The sequence below is a fragment of the Phyllostomus hastatus genome, unplaced genomic scaffold, assembly GCF_019186645.2.
Source record: "Phyllostomus hastatus isolate PE091 unplaced genomic scaffold, TTU_PhHast_1.1 phas_scaffold_39, whole genome shotgun sequence".
Lineage (NCBI taxonomy): Eukaryota > Metazoa > Chordata > Mammalia > Chiroptera > Phyllostomidae > Phyllostomus > Phyllostomus hastatus.
The window spans coordinates 7195530-7214911 of record NW_025334028.1 but is presented as its reverse complement, the minus strand read 5'-3'; the positions used below and the strand labels follow the sequence as shown (position 1 = coordinate 7214911).

General features: G+C 35.1%; 1 protein-coding gene and 1 pseudogene across 6 annotated transcripts in view; one reads left to right on the top strand and one right to left on the bottom strand.

The window, feature by feature from the left end:
- LIN54 (lin-54 DREAM MuvB core complex component) overlaps nt 1-17630 on the top strand; it is a 74257-nt gene extending 56627 nt beyond the window's left edge. For all 6 annotated transcript variants that reach the window (XM_045820319.1, XM_045820315.1, XM_045820317.1 and 3 more), the window contains exons 6-13: nt 2278-2348; nt 2981-3178; nt 4350-4441; nt 5693-5764; nt 6546-6648; nt 6806-6943; nt 12999-13201; nt 15329-17630. In XM_045820319.1, the coding sequence (XP_045676275.1) occupies nt 2278-2348; nt 2981-3178; nt 4350-4441; nt 5693-5764; nt 6546-6648; nt 6806-6943; nt 12999-13201; nt 15329-15530 (1079 nt within the window). In that variant the 3' untranslated portion in view covers nt 15531-17630. The remainder of the gene's footprint in view (nt 1-2277; nt 2349-2980; nt 3179-4349; nt 4442-5692; nt 5765-6545; nt 6649-6805; nt 6944-12998; nt 13202-15328) is intronic.
- Nucleotides 2480-2826, bottom strand: LOC123806876 (annotated as a pseudogene).
- Nucleotides 17631-19382: the final 1752 nt, after the last annotated feature.

Below are 19382 nucleotides of genomic sequence, written 5' to 3'. Positions count from 1 at the left end.
TTGTTTGTTAGTTAGTTAGTTAGTTAGTTAGTTAGTTAGTTAGTTAGTTAGTTTTATGGTTCAGAGCAATTTAGACCCCATTTTCTTAACCTCTGTCTTCCAGACCGGTCTCTAGACTGTTTGCATAAATAAAACCTGAAGGGATTTTCTTTCTGTCTTTCTAAATCCCCTTTTTAGACTCTGGAAGTGGTAGTAGGCAGCATGAACGTGTTTCTTTTGGTCCAAACATGACAGGTGTAGTGCCAATCTGTCTCCTGAATTTCTTCATGGCATTTCTCTGTCAGGTTTCATCTTTCCTTTAAACGTGCTCTCCCCTGAAATTTTAGCTTTAATAGCTGTCATTTTCCCAGCTACTTGAAAGCTTAGCAATGACTTTTCTTCCCTTAGACTTACATTTTTCTACCATCCAAATGATTGATAATTCATGTCCTTTCACCTCCACCATTTTTCTGCAACTGATCTCTTCTTTCCATTCCCAGTGCTGTCACCCCAGATGAGACCCTCATTTTTTGCATTCTTCTAATTTTCCTTGTTTCTTGCAACTCCATTCTGTTTTACACACTGCTTGCAAACACAATTTCTTTCTGTGCTATTTCAATAGTATTTCTGTACTTTAGAACCCTTAGAAACTCCTCATTGTCTACTGAATTAAAAGAACAGGTTTCTGCCCTGGCTGGTATGGCTCAGTGGATTGAGTGCTGGCCTGGGAACCAAAGGGTTGCTGGTTTGATTCTTAGGGCACATGCCTGGTTTGCAGGCCAGGTCCCCAGTAGGAGGCACACGAGAGTCAACCACACATTGATGTTTCTTTCTCTCCCTCTTTCTTCCTCCCTTCCCCTCTGTCTAAAATAAATAAATAAAATCTTTAAAAAGAAAGAGAGATTTCTACCCTAACATTCAAGGTCTTCAGAGTGGCTGCAGTCTGTCACCTTTGTGCCTATACTTGCCTACTTTAACCCTAGATTCTAACCAAATTGTTCTGTTCACCAGCATTTTGTGAAATGTTTTGCAGCTTCCCAGCATCCAGCTTCCACTTCTCAAGCTTCATCCTCAGCAAGGCATATCCTCCAGTCTGTGTGCCCTCTCTGCAACCTGTACACACTGATCAGGACCCTCCTCAGACACAATGCCCTCAATGTGTTATTTCCATATTCCCATTCTCTGCCAGTCACCTATATTTTCTGTCTGCTTTGAACTGCCACAGTACTTTCTCTTTTTATTTTAAACAGTATTTATTTTATCTGGATACTGTCTAATCAGCTCTACTTGTATGCTATCTCTTTGAGCGGGTATCTTATCCTTTAGTTTCCCTGGAACTCTGTCCACAGTGCCATTTATATAGTAGTAATTGTAGTAATACAATGATAATGTCATCAGTCATTTACTGAGCACTTATTATTTGTTGGGCTCGATTCTAATAAAATTTTTTTTTTTGGATTTTATTTATTTTTAAACAGGGGAGGGAGAAAGAGAGGGAGAGAAGCATCAGTGTGTGGTTGCCCCTCTTGAGCTCCCTACTGGGGACCTGGCCTGCAACTCAGGCATGTGCCCTGACTGGGAATCGAACTGGCAACCCTTTGTTTGGAGGCCAGCACTCAATTCACTGAGCCACACCAGCTGGGGTCTAATAAACTTTTATGAATCAACATATTTTATCCTCGTACTCTTTAAGAGAGATACTACCTCTATATTGCAGATGGAGATACAGGCAGAGAGAATTTAAGCAGTTAGAAAGTAGCAGAATTAGAATTTGAACCCCCAGGGTTTGATGATTTATAAGAGCACATACATATTCTTAACTTGCATGCTATGCTGCCTTTTAGTAGTACTCTAAATAATGAATTACATAAGAACGATATTTTCTCTGGTTTGAATATAAACACAGCAAGTAGAAATAGTATAGAACAGCATTGTTACCCAAGTTCCTCAAAGACATGTTCTTAAATTTTATGCAACGTTTTATCTGACTATTTAGCAGTGATTGTATAAATCACCTGAATATAGATTGAAGTACTTTTGGAAGAATGTTTTAAATGAAAATATTCCCTCATAAAGTGACTATAACTACCTGGTAGATGGGCTAAGGAAATTTGATATTTTTCCTGGTAGATGGGTTAAGGAATTTTGAAAGGTAACTGTACTGATTAAAGATTGCTCCAAATAGGAAGCAGGTGGAATTTGTTAAGCTCTTTCATGAAGGTGTCTTGAGAGAACTAAGTAAGACACTTTAAATATTTCTGAAAGTAAATTGTCCCTTTTCCCCCCTTTTTAAAAAAGCAAAGCCCGCCGTCAGCACCACTCCAGTGCGGATGTCAGTCCCACTTGTGTCTGCACAGACTGTCAAACAAGTGAGTGTTCACATAACTTTTTTCTCAGTCTCTCTCAGGTGGACAGTTTACTTCTAAAATTAAAAGTTAAGTTTGTTTGTTTGTTTTAATTAAGCTCTGGCCAGTTTTATTAAAGGCAAATTTTGCATGATCTATTTTAAACCAGTCTGTTTGGGCATGCTTCTAATAATACTGGAATTACCAGGATCAATGATAGCAGTGTGCATACTCTGTAGATTTTCCACACCCCTGTGCCCAATTCAGTATTATTGCCACTGTAGTGATGGACACCAATCTTAGCCCACATGGCTTAGTGCTCTATTTTAGATTTCCTCAAGGCAGGACAGTTGTTGGCAAGGGTGACCAGTTTTGCTTTGCTTTGTCTGATCATTTTCAGAGTCCTCTTGTACTCCAGCACATATTCTTCACTTTTCCTAACAAGTTGGAGTCTAGAGCTGATCAACTCCAGCAACTATTTCGTATTCTTTGCAGCCACCATCTCCTGCCTTAGGTGCAGAATGTACCCCAACCAAGAGCAGCCACCTAGGTGGCCACAGGCAAAAGTTAAGATTTAATTACAAGAGATATATACTGAATTGAGAAGCTATAAAGTTTATTTTTGTAATGATTGACATACTTTTTCTCTTGTTTAGGTTGTTCCAAAACCAATCAATCCAACTTCACAAATAGTTACTACTAGCCAGCCACAGCAGCGACTCATCATGCCTGCCACCCCACTGCCACAGATCCAGCCAAACCTCACTAACCTGCCACCAGGCACTGTGCTGGCACCAGCTCCGGGGGCAGGAAATGTGGGTTATGCGGTGCTTCCAGCTCAGTACGTTACTCAGGTATGAGGCAAAAATGAAGTCATTGCGTTTCCAAAAGGATAATTAGGTCTAAGACATTTAGTGGTGTCACATTTTGAAAATTATTCAAACCCTCTAACTCAGTATTTTTTTTAATTGATTTGAGAAAGAGGAAGGGAGGGAGAAAGAAATGCTGATTGGTTGTTCCACTTATTCATGTGTTCATTGGTTGCTTCTTGTATGTGCCCTGACTGGAATGGCACTCAGATCCCTGGTATATGGGGTGATGCTCTGACCAACTGAACTCCCTGGCCAGGGCAATTTGGCCATCTTTAGATTGAAGCTACAGATATCCAATTGGCTGGCTTGGATTAGGAGTGTTGCTTCTAGGGAGCAAAAGTTTTCTTTTTCAGGTAAGAACCAAGCAAATTAGCACCAATGTTCTAAGCTGTTGAATGGATCTCTTCAGAATGTAAGAGAGAGAAACTGAATGACATGTACTTTGGAGTATATGTACATCAGTATGTGGTACTGATTTTAAAAATTAATGTTCATTATTTTTATTATTATCATCTCTTATGTTTAGAAATCAGTGTTAAGTAGGAACTTAATTACTGTGCATGTAACTTCTCATTTTCTATAACTTGCAGTGTGATGAATGATCAATATAGTAAGTTTTATTTACAAGCAGATAACATAGCATTTTTTTAGCCAATACATATTATTACAATACTTTTAGGGCATTTATAAGTTTCCAACTCTGGTAACATACTCCTCCATGAAAACGTTTATTATATTTGTACCATGTTGTATTTTTAAAATTTCACATTGGCCCTGGCTGGTGTAGCTCAGTGGATTGAGCACTGGCCTGTGAACCAAAGAATTTCTGGTTCGATTCCCAGTCAGGGCGCATCTGGCCAGGTCCCTGGTGGGGGCACATGAGAGGCAACCACACATTGATGTTTCCCTCTCTTTCTCCCTCCCTTCCCCTGTCTAAAAATAAAATCTTAAAAAAAAATCACATTGTTTTCACCTCAGTTAATATTAGTTTGGATCTTCAGAAAATCTCCATGAGTTAGTATGTTTGCATGAAATTCTTCATTCTACTTTTCCTCTTTTAGTAGGTGAATTTGTGCTTCTTACTGATCATTATATCTGAGAATATTGTCCATTTTTGTAATTATGGTATAAAATTGTCTTTCCTTACATGTAGCTACAGCAGTCTTCATATGTGTCTATAGCAAGCAACTCCAACTTTACTGGTACACCAGGGATCCAGACCCAGGCAAGGCTTCCATTCAATGGGTAAGTATTTAGAAAATATGTCAGTTAAGTTGTTGAATCAGGTTATATGCAGCATGAAAATATGTGTGTGTGTGTGTGTGTGTGTGTATTTCATATATATATTAAATTGTTTATTTGATTTTTTCTTTTTTCTCTAAAGCTGTGTGAGCAATGCCTCTGTGGTACTTTTTATCTTGAAATACTTTAACAGAAAAGTTATAGGAATAGTCAAAAGAACTCCCAAATATTTTATTTGAGGGCCACCCCTGAGATGCCTGTTTTAGTCCTATTAGCCAACACTATATCAGTGCCAACCCAGGGTACTCTCCTCTCCCAGCCCTATCCACCACCAATCCCCACCCCCCTGAGGAGCCCTCCACCACACATTGTGAATAATTGTATTTTTGCCAACCTGGAGGGTTTTACTCTGCCTCTGTCCCTCCCCACATCAAGCTAAGCTTTGTGTTCAGGATGAGTTTCCAGCTGAGTCTGGAGGCCTCCAGAGTTTTCCCAGGCATGGCCCAGTCAGTTGTGGGGGTGGGGGAAATTGAGTGATATGTGGTGGACTTTTTAAATTTTAAGTCATATCTTTATTTTCATATTAAATATGTCAGTAGCTCATCAAAGAAAATAACTCCCAAATATCTTTTTCTTGGATTCACCAATTTTTCCACATGCTTTATTATTCTCTGTCTCTCTACTCCTTTATTCCTCTGTCCTCTCCTTTCCCCTTCTCCCCTTCCCTCCCCTCCCTTTCCCATCCTGAATGTACTTTTCAAATGATATGGTTTTTTAAGTTGTTATGTTAGATCCTTGCTTCTTTTGTTTGTTTCTTTGTCTGTTTTTTTTAATCTGTTAATTTTTGCCTTTGCAGTGTTGGATGGAACCAGTCTACTGCTCCCTCCCCTTCCAAATAATTCAGCCCCACATACCCTTTTCTTCTCACTACCTTTTAGAATTGAATCTAAAAAGTTTTGAGGAGCTTGCTACTCTAGTTCTCTGAAGGAAGAGTATTTTTTGGAATCTTCTGTTGAAGTTAATGATAACTTCCTGCCCCCCATCCCCCATATCTTGGCTCTCTGCCTCCCTTTTTGTGTTACAACTTGCTTTTGAACTTAATATAAATGGAACAACATAGTAACCTTTTTATTAGAGATGGATATATTTGTTAAAGCTTTATCTTAGAAACAATTTACAGGTTAGGGACTTTTCTAATTTTGAATAGTTACTTTTAATTGATTAAAATGTGTATCTTTTTGTGTGTGTCTGTAGCATAATCCCATCAGAGTCCACCAGTCGGCCCAGAAAACCCTGTAACTGTACAAAATCTTTGTGTTTAAAATTGTAAGTCTTTTTGCTGTTTTTTCCTCATTTGATATACCTGAAAATACTTTTAAAAATAAATGTAGTTTAGTAAAATTTCTTAACAGACCATTTTCATGAGCCTGAGTAATTTAAATAGACATACAAGTGTGTATGAGAACACACTTGAAAATACTGTTTCATTTGTTCAGAAAGAAATAATTGTAGAGTCTTTACATTAGATGAGGCACAGGTGTAGGGGTTAGGATCACAGCAGCAGGAGACAGACATAGTCCTCTGTCCTTAATAATAATAAATTTGACCTTATTTATGACCTTTATAATTTGGTTTCCTGAATGAGGTGTTAATTTGAATGGTTTTTTAAATTACTGGATGATTAATTTGCTTATTAGTACTGAATTAAGAGATCTGATATGAAACAATTAAATGAAAAGCACTGGTCTTATGAGAGTTTAGACTCCAAAGAAGCACAAGAGTTCAAGTGAGCAGGTTCCACTAACAGAATATAGCCAATATTTCTCCCTTTTCATGATTTTGAAATAACTTTGGGGGCACATAAAATCATGTAGCTCATGTGTTGATAGCTGTTGCTGCTGGAACTAAGTTTCTAAACTAAAATTCTAGGAGCCAGTGGTCTCTATTTTGAGCTTTATCATGTGGTTGACAATATATGTTAACTCTCAGTAGCTCTCAATACATTTTTGAAATGCTTTACCACATATTTAATGCTATTAGATCAGAAAATTCATAGTTGTGTTTAAGTGTCTTTTTTACATAACTTGCACTGATTTTTATATTCCAGATACTGCGATTGCTTTGCAAATGGTGAATTTTGCAACAACTGCAATTGTACTAATTGTTACAATAATTTGGAACATGAAAATGAAAGGCAAAAGGCAATAAAGGTGATTATTTTTTATTTCATTTAACTGATAAACATTTTAGTTTTCACCTCCTTTATGTAGATCTCTTTGTTGTACAAAGAACATTAATTCCCTTTGCAGTATTTAGAGTTAATTTCTTGTGATTAAACTTCACTTGATATTTGATCTGTTTTGATAGGCATGCCTTGACAGAAATCCTGAAGCTTTTAAACCTAAAATAGGGAAAGGAAAGGAAGGAGAATCAGACCGACGTCATAGCAAAGGATGTAATTGCAAACGATCAGGATGTCTTAAAAACTACTGTGAATGCTATGAGGTGAGATGCTGGTTGGGGAAAATAATCTAACCGTTTTTAAAAAATAACATTAGGAAGGGCATACTGTAAAAATTTACTTGAAAATTGGGGAATTGCTTTGCTATGGCAGTTCAAAAATGTGAATAGTTGGTTCCCATCATTTGAGGAAGACCTTCTGGCCTCTCAAGCGAGGTTCAGAGAGCAGGGCTGACCTCATTTTATCACACCTTGGTTTATTGTGCTTCACAGGTATGAGGGCTTTTTTAAAAAAAAAATGAAAGGGAAGACACTGCACAAGTAAAACGATTATATCTTGCTTTATTGTGATACCCGCAATATCTCTCAGGTATGCCTGTACCTTGGTTTTGTTATTACAGTTTGGGTTCTTATTAGCTGATTTACCAGTTTATAACTTCTTGGTCATTATACCTAGAAGTATGGAAATCAGAGCACCAGTTTACTGATTTTCAATAAAAATAACAATAGCAAAGGATTGGAAACTCTATAGTGATTCTCAACTGAGGGTCAGTGCTACCTACCCATTCTGTTCCCTATGAACTTTTGGGAAATACATATGGATACAAAATGGTCCCGAGAGTAGAGATTTATTTTTCCCAAATTCCAATAGTGCACTATTGAAGAACACTGCTCCGTGGAAAACTAAATTATGTTACGAAGTTTGCTTTGTGAACATAAAAGTAGGAAAGGAGGAATGTAGAATATTGCTGGAGGAAAGTATTGGTCAATTGTGAGGTGACTGCATCTGTTTTTACTGTTTTACCAACCCACTTATCTGCTGTTTTTATTTATGGGTCAAACATGTTTTCTGAAGAATTTAGTTGAAACTCTCCTTTGACAGATGCTGTGGTAAATCACCCCCGTCTTGCTTCAGACAAAGTACTATATAGTGTATTATTTTTATTTTCAAAACTTAAGTATAAGAATCCAGTCATGCCCAGGATTAGTCCTAGGTTACTGTAATTGGTACCTTGGTGCACCTGAAGTCATTTCTATAGTTGGCTCTTTTCATCTGGTATATTTTCCTTCTTTCAAATTTCATATTCACTGAGAGACCTTGTTTTTAGTTTTGGAAGAAGGCCTAACCTTGCATTTGGTAAGGTAATACCAGAAAGGACTGTAATCTCCTGGTGAGGTTTGCTGTGCTCCAGCAGTGCACACCTGCAGTTCAGGGCCTCTTTCGTACAAAACGTGTCAGAGTAAAGATTTGTGTACTGAACTCCCTGTGTAGTGAAGTCTTCATTTATGTATTGCGTAGGTCAAATACTCCACTCAAGAAGTATAGAAACATCTTGTTAGTCCTAAAGGCAGTAATAGTGAAGATTGCATATAATCCATATTATTTTTGAAAGTCTCTTAAATAATGTCTCAGAGTCCCACAAGCCATTTTTCATCCAGTGTTGGGAGAGATTGACCTTTTCGTTTGAACTTCTAATCAAATAAGGGGCTTCTGTTTGTAACCCATATCACACAAATACTGTCATGAATATGTAAAAATGTAAGCCATAAAACCAAGTCCACAAAAAGAGAAAAAATGGAAATCAATGTCAAGCTGGGTCAAAAATGTAAAGAAACCCTTCTGTGCATATGGCAGTGAACAATCAATACATGCTAGGCATATGAAATTCAAACATACGCAGACTAATAATTTAATTGAACTAGTTTACAAATCTGTGAATCAACGGAAGTAAAAACAGCAGTAGATTGGTTGAATATGTTAACACATTGTTTGCAGGTAGTTTTTATCGCACGCTCTACTACCAGTCAACATAAAACGTATAAATACGTTTCCTGCATACAATGTGTTAAAAGAGAGAGCCACCCTATCTGTTGCAGTATAATCCTTGACATTCTGGACATATACAATGTCTAATTAATTTATTGTTCTAAAAGACCAAGAAATAGAAAAACTTGGAATATACTGAACTATGACTAATAGTGGCTAATTGGCTCACTGTGAATTAGCTGCGATGTTGTCTGACAGTTTGTGTTGAATTGTTGGTCTTTTGAATTGATTAGGTTTTTTGGTCCAATTGGTCTGCATTCTGGATAGCATATTTATGTTCTTTTCACAGAGCTTGTTGATTGAATTTGTGACTGTTTATATTATATAAGTGGCTATGCCTTTTCTTGTGACCTTTTTCTTTCCCCTCCTCCCCTTTTTTTTTTTTTGACCACAAAAGGAGTTGAATTACAAAGCCAAATGGATGCCTGGTCATTCTAATTTCTCCCGCCTGAGTTCCTGTTAGATATTAGTACCTTTCTTATGGTTCTTAAAACTTTAGTCTGAATTTATGTTATTGGTTCAGTGATTTTATCTCTTCATCATTAGGTACTTCTTAATCTTGCTTTAGGTGAGGAGTCCCGGGATTGGCTGTTAGTAACCCAATTAACTCACAATGTATATTCATTTTTCCCCTTGATAAATGGAATTTATTAGTGTATTGTAAGAAAGGAGTAGGGTAAATGTGTTCATAATATGATGTTTATCTTGCCAGGTGTTATGGAGAGAAGTTGTTTATTTAAATTCCCATGGGGTTCACTGAAGAAAATGCAGCCAATAAAAGATACTCAAATTTACTAGGAGTCTGCAAAATGTAAATTAAAGGACAGTGCATCTCACTTTATTTTCCCCCAGTCAGATTGGTAGGCAGTAAAAAGAGCTATAACATACATTGTTGGATGTAATGTAGGACAGGCTTCCCTTATACACTGCTGATGAGATGTGGTGTCACAGCCTTTTGAAAGAACAATCTGGCCACTTCTATTAAAATTAAAATATATGTACCCTTCGACCAGTGAGCCCAATCCTAGAAATGTAGCTCATAGAAATAAAAACCATTTTATATATATATACACACACATATATACAAATATATATATATATATATATTTTACTATCTCAACCATATTTATTTATTTTTAAAGATCTTATCTATTTATTTTTAGAAACAGGGGAAGCGAGGGAGAAAGAGAGGGAGAGAAACACTGATGTGAGACAGAAACATCAATGTGTGAGAGAAACATCAGTTGGTTGCCTCTTGTACTTGTCCCGACCATTTGGGACCACCAAAAGTATTTTTATGAATTGTTTGTGCTCCTCAAAAGCTAGAAACAAATGCCCATCAGTAGGGGAATGACCAAATAAGATGTGGCCCATCAATACCAGGAATTAATACCCACCCATTAAATCAAATGAATTCAATCTATGTCAGATGACGTGGAAAAGGGGATTCCTTGAGGCATGGTGTGAGAAAAGGAAGATGCGGAAAAGTGGGAACATGATTTTGTAAAACTACAAAACTACTGGGTTGGTCAAAAAGTCCATATGCTTTTTCCATAAATTAAAAGACACATTTTTCATTTTCACCAATAACTATTGATTTGGATATTTTGAGTTTGTCGGTTATCTCCCTCATGGTATAATGTTGATTGTTCTCAATGTCTTGATTTAATTGCTGTCAACGTCAGCTGGTCTACCTGACCATGGAGCATCATCCAGTGAGAAATCTCCAGCACGAATCTTTGCAAACCACTTCTGACACTTTCGATCAGTCACAGCACCTTTTCCATACACTGCACAATTCGTTGTTTTGTTTTTGTTTTTGTGTATTTGTTTTTTGTTTTTTGCATTTCAATTGCATTTTTACCTTTCTTGAAATACTATAGCATAATATGTTGAAAATGTTGCATATTTTCCTCCATCAATATTAAAATGACTACACAAAAATTTACCAGTTCTGGTGTTTTGTTTTTAGTGCTTGCTGCTATGACAGCTATCACAGTACAATCTAACAAAGTTGTCCTGTACACCAAAAGGTTGCCGATTTGATTCCTGGTCAGGGCACGTACCTAGGTTGTGGGTTTGAGTGGTTGGAGGCATCCAGGAGGCAGCTGACTGATGTATCTCTCACATTAGTGCTTCTCTCCCACATGCTCTCTCTCTTTCTTTCCCACTTTCTCTCCCTTCTTCTCTCTCTAAAATCAATAAGCATATCCTCAGGTGAGGATTAAAAATTATATAGGCTTCAGATATAAAATTCTATAATTAATTCATCATGTTTATTGTATTGTGTTCACCACTCCAAGTTCCCTTCCATCATCATTTATCCCCCCTAAGCCCACTTCTATCCTCACCTATTATCTTGTGGTAATCACTGTACTGTTATATGTTTCTATAAAGTTTTTTTATTTTTTGTTTTTTTGTTCTTAAACCCTTCACTTTTTTCCTCCAGCCCCACAACCTTACTCCCCTCTGACAACTGTCAGTCTGTTCTCTGTATCTATGAGTGTATTTTGTTTGCTTGTTTATGTGGTCCATTAGATTCCACATATGAGAGAAATCATATGATACTTGCCATTCTCTGAGTGATGTATTTCACTTAGCATAATTGCTCTCCCTGTCCATCCATGCTGTTGCAGAGGGTAAGATTTCCTCCTCCTTTTATTTTTTTTATTTTTACGACCAAGTAGTATTCCATTGTGTAAATGCACCACAGTTTTTTTTATACATTCATCTACTGATGGGCACTTGAGGTGTTCCCAAATCTTGGCTATTGTAAAACTGCAATGAATATAAGGGTGCATATATTCTTTCAAATTAGTGTTTTGGGCTTCTTCAGATATATTCCCAAGAGTAAAATTGCTGGGTCATGAAGCAGTTTCATTTTTAATTTTTTGAGGTAACTCCATACTGTTTTCCACAGTGGCTGCACCAACCTACATTCCTACCAATAGCGCATGAGGGTTCCCCTGTCTCCACATCCTTACCAGCACTTGTTATTTGTTGATTTATTAATGACAGCCATTCTGACAGGTGTGAGATGCTATCTTATTGTGGTTTCAATTTGCATTTCTCTGATGATTAGTGACATTGAGCATCTTTTCATATGGCTATTAGCCATCTATCTGTATGTCCTCTTTAGAGAAGTGTCTATTCAGGTCCTTTGACCATTTTTTAACTGGATTGTTTGTTTGTTTGTTTGTTTTTTGGTGTTGAGTTTTATTAAGTTCTTTATTAATTTTGGATATTAACCCCTTATCGGATGTATAATTGGCAAATATGTTCTCTTACCATTTTGTTGATGATTTCCTTTTCAAAAACATTTTAGTTTGATGTAGTCCCATTTGTTTATTTTTTCTTTTGTTTCCCTTGTTTGAGACAATAGAAGAAAAAAATTGCTGAAAGAAATGTCTGAGATTTTACTGCATATGTTTCTTCTGGGATTTTTATGGTTTTGAGTCTAATATTTATGTCTTTAATCCAGCTTGAGTTTATTTTTGTGTATGGTGTAAAAAAGGTGGTCTAATTTCATTATTTTGTGTGTGTCTGCCCAATTTTCTCAGCATCATTTGTTGAGTAGACTCTCTCTACCCTATGGTATGTTTTTGCCTCCTTTGTCAAATATTAATTGACCATAAAGATGTGCATTTATTTCTGGGCTCTCTCTTCTGTTCCCTTGATCTATATGTCTGTTTTTATGCCAGTACCTTGTAGTATATTTTTATGTCAGGTAATACGATTTCTCCAACTTTGTTCTTCTTTCTCAAGATTGCTATGGCTGCTTCAGATTCTTTTGTAGTTCCATGTACAGTTTTGGAATATTAGTTCTAGCTCTGTGAAATATACCATTGGTATTTTGATAGGTATTGCTTTGAATTTATAGATTGCTTTGGGTAGTATGGACATTTTAATGATGTTAATTCTTCCTATCCATGAGCACAGTATGTACTTCCAGAAGAAGATGTTTTTCATACCAGGAGAAAAATCTATAGTTTCTAGAAAAGCTATAGTGAGAGGTAGGAGAATTGACATGGAAGGGCTCTCAAACACAAGCATTGCATAGCCACTCTCAGACTTAAGAATACCTACCTATGCACATGGAGAATTACCTCATTTAGTGTTTGTCAGCAAGAGATGTTTCCCTCTAATCTTATGTCACTTGATCAGTTATGTTAGTTGACCAGTTAACTTCATTATCTGTTGATTTGATGATGGAGCCTATATTAATGTGTTTTGGGTTTTAATTTGAAAGCTTTTCTTCTGTAAATCTTTTAGGCAAAAATAATGTGTTCCTCAATATGCAAATGTATTGGCTGTAAAAATTTTGAAGAAAGCCCAGAAAGAAAGACATTGATGCACTTGGCAGATGCAGCTGAAGTAAGGGTACAACAACAAACAGCAGCGAAGACCAAGTTATCCTCTCAAATTTCGGATTTGCTTACTAGGCCAACACCAGCTTTGAATAGTGGAGGAGGAAAGTAAGTCAGTAGTTCATCTCTTTTTATAGTATGACATGAATATTCATTTTTGGTAAAGTTTCTCTTTTTGGGAAAAATTGAGTTCATGCTTTTGTTGAAAATCTGATTTTTGCATTTTCTTTGCATTATCTTTAGTTATTTGTTATGAAGAAATTTAAAGGCAGCAGAAAAACCATTGTCACATATGTTGTAGTTCTAAAATGTACAACCATACTTTAGTGTACTCTGCTTTAATTTCATTGGCTTTCTCCCTACTAAGCTGAGTAATTATGTACTTTGACAAACCTTTAAAAAAAAAGAGTTTTCATATCTCTTATTTGTTGTGTCATCCATATTTTTATACTCTCTTTCCTTATCTTGCCTTTTCCGGCCCCTCGTAGCACTCTCTCCACCCTGTTGAAGCACCAGTCATACACTACATTATTGTAGCTCCATATTTCATAGACAGCTGAGCTCTGGAGCAGAAAAGCTGGAGATTCCTTTAAAGTCAGGCTACTACTGTGCTCTGCAATAGTTTGTGAATTCAAGAACTTCATCTTTCTGTGACTGTTTTCTTAGCCTTCAAATCACCCTTACCAGGTGGCTGTGGGGAGAAAGCCATCTCAGTTGCAGCACGGGCAAGGCTTGATTCGACAAGTTACTGACTTGGGTTTGTATTAGAGAGTTTGTTAGAGGTTAATTTGAGGAATTATTAAATGGAGCCTTGCAAATGTATATCATGTAAAATGCCTAAGTTGAAATTAAGATGCAATGCTTATAAAAGTTAGGCTTCTTTTGTACAAAATATCTCAGATATTAATTCTAAAGAACTCTTACAACAGCATTATCACCAGCAAACGGTTCTTGACTGAATAAAGTGGAAATGGGTAGGCACCTTAATAAGGGATCCCTTTCTGGTCAGCTGCTCTCAGTAAGCCATCAGAATATTAAATTTACTCTCCACGTGGAGATGAAAGGTATTGTTATACTCAAATATTTATAATTAATTTTTTAATTCATTTTCATGAGGAAATGTTTATATTAAATCTAAAATAACACAAAATTATACACTATAATGAAAACTGTATAAAAATTATTTAAAATGTTATACCAGCATATAACATTTGCTTTGAATGGCAACATTTTGAAGTTTTCCTTTCCTTTTACCTTTCTGATTTCCAAATGCAATATGAGCCCTGCTATTATACAGTATTATTAATTATACAATATTATTGCAATAGTGACATGATTATAATATTACATTTTCTAATTTAAAGTGCTTTTTGTATTTTAAAGATTTCTATAAAACTGTATAGCAGTCTAAATCCTGAGTTACCCTCTTTTGTCATAAGGCTTCATTTTTTTGTTTTGTAGTTTTTTGCTTAAAAGTTGTTGAGTTAGTGGTGAGATTTACATTGCCCAATTTTGTCTCTTGAAGGCTTTTCACAGTTGGCTGTGTATTGCCAGCCTCAGGATGGATTGTTGTAATTCAGTACTTAATAGTTCAGGTCTTTATGAATGAAACACCAAATACAGAACAACATTGGGTTTCCCATTGTTTTGTTTGTTGTGATAGAACAATGCAAAATTTTGGTATGCTTGAATATTTTTTTGTTTTTACAAATAAATGAAAATATGAAAAATGCTTTATTTTCAATGTTGACCAGGAGATAATGCTTTCGATTCGCAATAATTCATTCATTTATTCAGGAAATATTCATGGAGTGTCTCTGTGTCAGGCACTGTTCTAGACAGTGAAGAAAGAGCAGTAAAGAAAATACTGCACTCATGGAGCTTACATTCATGAATAGGGAGGACTTTTGTTAAAGAAATATCAAGTCAACATGTAGAATTACATTTTTTAGTTAATTAGATAACTTCGTGTAGGTAAGAAGACATATATTTTATGTAAAATGTTATGTTTTCTGAACAATATTTTTAAAATATGCTCAATTTTCAAATCAGGTCTAAGCATTTAAAGCCCTTTTGTATGTGCTTGTCCTCAGTGCATAAACTGTGATGCTCAGTGTGCTGGTGAATCATGAAAATGTCACAGATTCCCAAATGAAACAGTGTCATCCACTATTGCAGTTATTCAGCATCATCATCATCTCTCTCTCTCTCTCTCTCTCTCACAAATCATTTCAGATTGCCATTCACATTTGTAACTAAGGAAGTAGCTGAAGCCACGTGTAACTGCCTTCTTGCCCAGGCAGAGCAGGCAGACAAGAAGGGAAAATCAAAGGCAGCAGCTGAACGGATGATACTTGAGGAATTCGGACGATGTTTGATGAGCGTTATCAACTCTGCAGGAAAAGCAAAAAGTGATGCCTGTGCTATGAATTGCTAACTCTTGCACATGAGACTGATAAGTGGAACTGGACAGAAAATTCAAGGTGCAGGGACACTTGATTTTCTGAAAGATAGTTTAACAATTATTGTATAGTTAATTCAGTCCTTGTGAGACCTGAAATTATAATATTGAGAGAGAAGAAATTTTAAATGAGGAAATTAGTACATTTTAAATCTTAGTTAAATCTGCTTATGCCCCTTCTAAAATTGAATTTTTCTTTATTGTATTATATATATTTTTAATTTGCTTGGGTTTCTTAAGGATTAGATGTTCTATCCTTCTGAATCTATTGACAAAGAACATTTATAAATTACTATAATTTATAATGTATGGCGTTGTATGACTTTGTTCAGTAGAAAAAGCCAAAGCAGCATTGATGTTACCCAGTCATTCTCTGGTACTAGACCTAGAATATAAGCAGATAGTACGTCTACATAAACAAGTTCTTATGAAACATATTGCAATAACATTGTGTTTAGAACAGTGCTTTTTAAAGAAAAATCGACTTTTTAGGGTGGATTCTGGAATAATATCGTATTGTCCCTTTGGGAATGTCAGAAGGGGAAGTAATCCATAGGCACACATTTAAAATAAAAATGTTATTTTTTTAAAAAAAAAACATAAAACATTAAGGGGGGGTAGTAGATAATTCTCAAAGGACGTGCAGTGTGTTTTTATAATAAGTGATTAAGAAATGCTCTGGGATGTTTCCATTTTCTTTCAAGGAAGTGGTATGTATTTGAAATGATAATAAATTGTCAGTGATTAATGGGTACTATTAAAATAAAAGGTTCCTATAAATAGAAGCTAAATGTATTATTAGGTAGTGGTAAAATAGAATTTATATATAATTATCAGGTATAAAAGTTGACCAGGATGGAGAAATAAAGAATATTGAAGCTCTAAGAGATGAATTAGGAAAGGATTTTTCATTCATACAAACAATTCTCTTTATAGAATTTTGAATTAAGAAGTTTCAAACCAATGTATGACTTGATTTGCTGAAATGGGCCTCCCAATAACAAAGCTTTCAGAATTGTAGTGGGATTTTTTTTTTATATAAGAGAAGCTTAATATGGCATTTTTAGCCAGTGATTTGGTAAGCTGAAGGTATGAGTGTTTTCATATAATTACTAAAATAACCTAAATCATTTTCACAAATTTAAAAGCTTTATGAATTTTTGAGTCTGTTATAATAGGACTCTAGATTTTATGACAAGAAAAACCATGTTGGAATTCAGGCATTTTGTTAGGTACCTTAATCCTCAACAATTAGTATATGAATATTACATTTCCTATAAGCAATCTGTAGTTGTATGTATTGTGTATATATGTTCATATGAACACACAAGATATAGGCAATAGGGATTAAGTAATCCAAAAGAAGGTTCCGTTATTCATTAGAGTATCTTCCTTTTGAAATTTGGATTTATAAAATTATAGTGCAGTAAACTTTAAATGTAGATAATGCAAACATTCTTACACCTCAATCTACTATGTTTAATTAAAATCTGTATAAATGTAAATTAGTGTAAGAGGATAAAAATATCTAATCAAGTTATTTTTCAAAAGATTACAATACCTTTTTGGTCTAAAACTAAACTTTGTTCATTTTGTACATATTATGTGTTCAATTCTAATTGCACCTTTGTGATGTGTATTTATATACAGTGTGCAGAAAATGTCTGTTAAATTTGGATTACAATTATAGATTATGTATGATGGCATTGCTTGAGAATGTTTTGCTTGTAAAAATTTCAAGGTGCAATCAAATGCTAGTAGTTTTTCTGATTTTCAAGAAGCTGAAGTATTAAGCCTTTTCCTTTGTGTGTAGTATTTACTAAACAACTTTTTGTACTTAGGCATTTGCATCAAATTGCTGAACAAGACTAACATCCACATTAATTAAACGATTTTAAAAGACTATTTGGGGAGGGTTGGGTATATAATTTTTTAGCTCTATTTACATCCCAAAGTAGAAAGATTAAATTTATATTTACTAGAGCTATTCAAAGAATACACTTTTCTATATTGTAAAAACAAGACAGCAAAGTAAATCAAACAAAAAATAAACATTTTTACTATTCTGTAACAAAAGAGATTTTGCACTTTTTCTTTAATAATACTTTTAACCACTTAACATGCAAGAAACCTTTTAACATACCTGATTTTAGGTAAATTTAACATTACCCTTGAAAGCACACAACTAAAAAAAAAAATCTGTCATTTTGCCCAAATATCAGTAATGTAAATGTAAATTGTTTTTGAAATGAGACATTCTCTTATTTCCACTGATTCTTTTTTTTTAAAAAAAATATTTATTTTTTAGAGAAAGGGGAAGCAAGGAAGAGAAACATCAATATGTGAGAGAAATGTCTGTTGGTTGCCTCTGGCAAGGCCCCATCTGGGGACCTGGACTATAACCCAGGCTGGGAATTAAACCAGTGACTGGCAGCCTTTGGGTTGGTAGGCCAACACTCAGTGCACTGAGCCACACCGGCCCGAGCTCCAGAGTCAGCTTTTAAGGGCAGAAACTCAATCTTTTTCCTTTCTTACAATGTTTGATGTTCCTGTGATAAACAACTACTTAAAAAAACTAAAAGCAACTTGTAGGTCTTATCTTTGGACTATGTGGGAACCAGAATCTTAAGGTTAGAGGTAATAAAACTAGCAGAGCAGCAACTTTTGAGAGAGACTCCTGCCTTAGTCTCTGCATTCTTTGATATGGACAACTGACATTTTTCTCAATTCCTGTGTAATGTGTAAATAAAAATATCTTTAGGAAAGTCTTCTATTTTATTTTGTAACACAAAAAGCTAAGAAAATGAGTATTTGTTATGTAAATACAGCTTGAAACCAGGACCTCCGGCCGCACCTGTGTGATCATATTGCATCCCTTTAAGCATTTCACATAGGAATTTTATAGCAGCAACCCAGAGAGGGAAGCCAATCACTAGAAAGCTTTCACTGTTGTAGTTATTTTCTCATTATGTAGTTTTATATAAATTATTCAGGTCTTTTAATTTTTTTGTGAGGCTTCTTTAATGCTCATTTTGTTATTCTTTATAGACAAAATGTGACTTTATGATCCAAGTAGTAGTATTATTAAATGTAAGTTACAAAGTTTTTAAAGTTTTTAAATTCAAAATTTAGTTTTGAATAGTTTTATGAAGGCATTTAAGGCATTTTTAATTTTTACCAAAAGCAATAAAAATATGTATAGTCAGGGTAATATTTATTATAAGGTCACAGACTTTAATGTAACTCTGTAATTTATTATATTAGCAAATAAAATCTGGCAATATATGAAAACAACACATCATGACCAGGATGGGTTTATCCCAAGAATAAAAGGTTGACCCAACATTAAAAAAAAAATCAGTATTATGTATTAACATGCATAACAAGAAAAACTGATCATCTCCAAAGTTGCAGAAAACAAACTCTTGAATATATTTTAAAAAACTACTGAATTGTATACTTAAAAAGGGGTGATATTATGGTATGTCAATTATATCTCAAGATTTTCCCCCCAAAAAGGTGCAGAAAAATTATTAAACAAAATTCAACATCCATTTATGATTATAAAACCACAGCACTTCAGCATATTGGAAATAGCAGGAATCCTTAACCTGATAAAGAACTTTTATGAAAAAGCCTACAGCTAGCATATGAATGGTGAATACATTGTTTTTCCTCTAAGATTGGGAACAAGGCACTCCTTCAACATTGTGTTGGAGGTCACTATACAGTAAGGAGGGAAAAGGCCATAGATTGGAAATAAAGAAGACAATATCTATTTGTGGATGCTGTGAATACCTATACAGGAAAGTCAAAGGATCTTTTTTT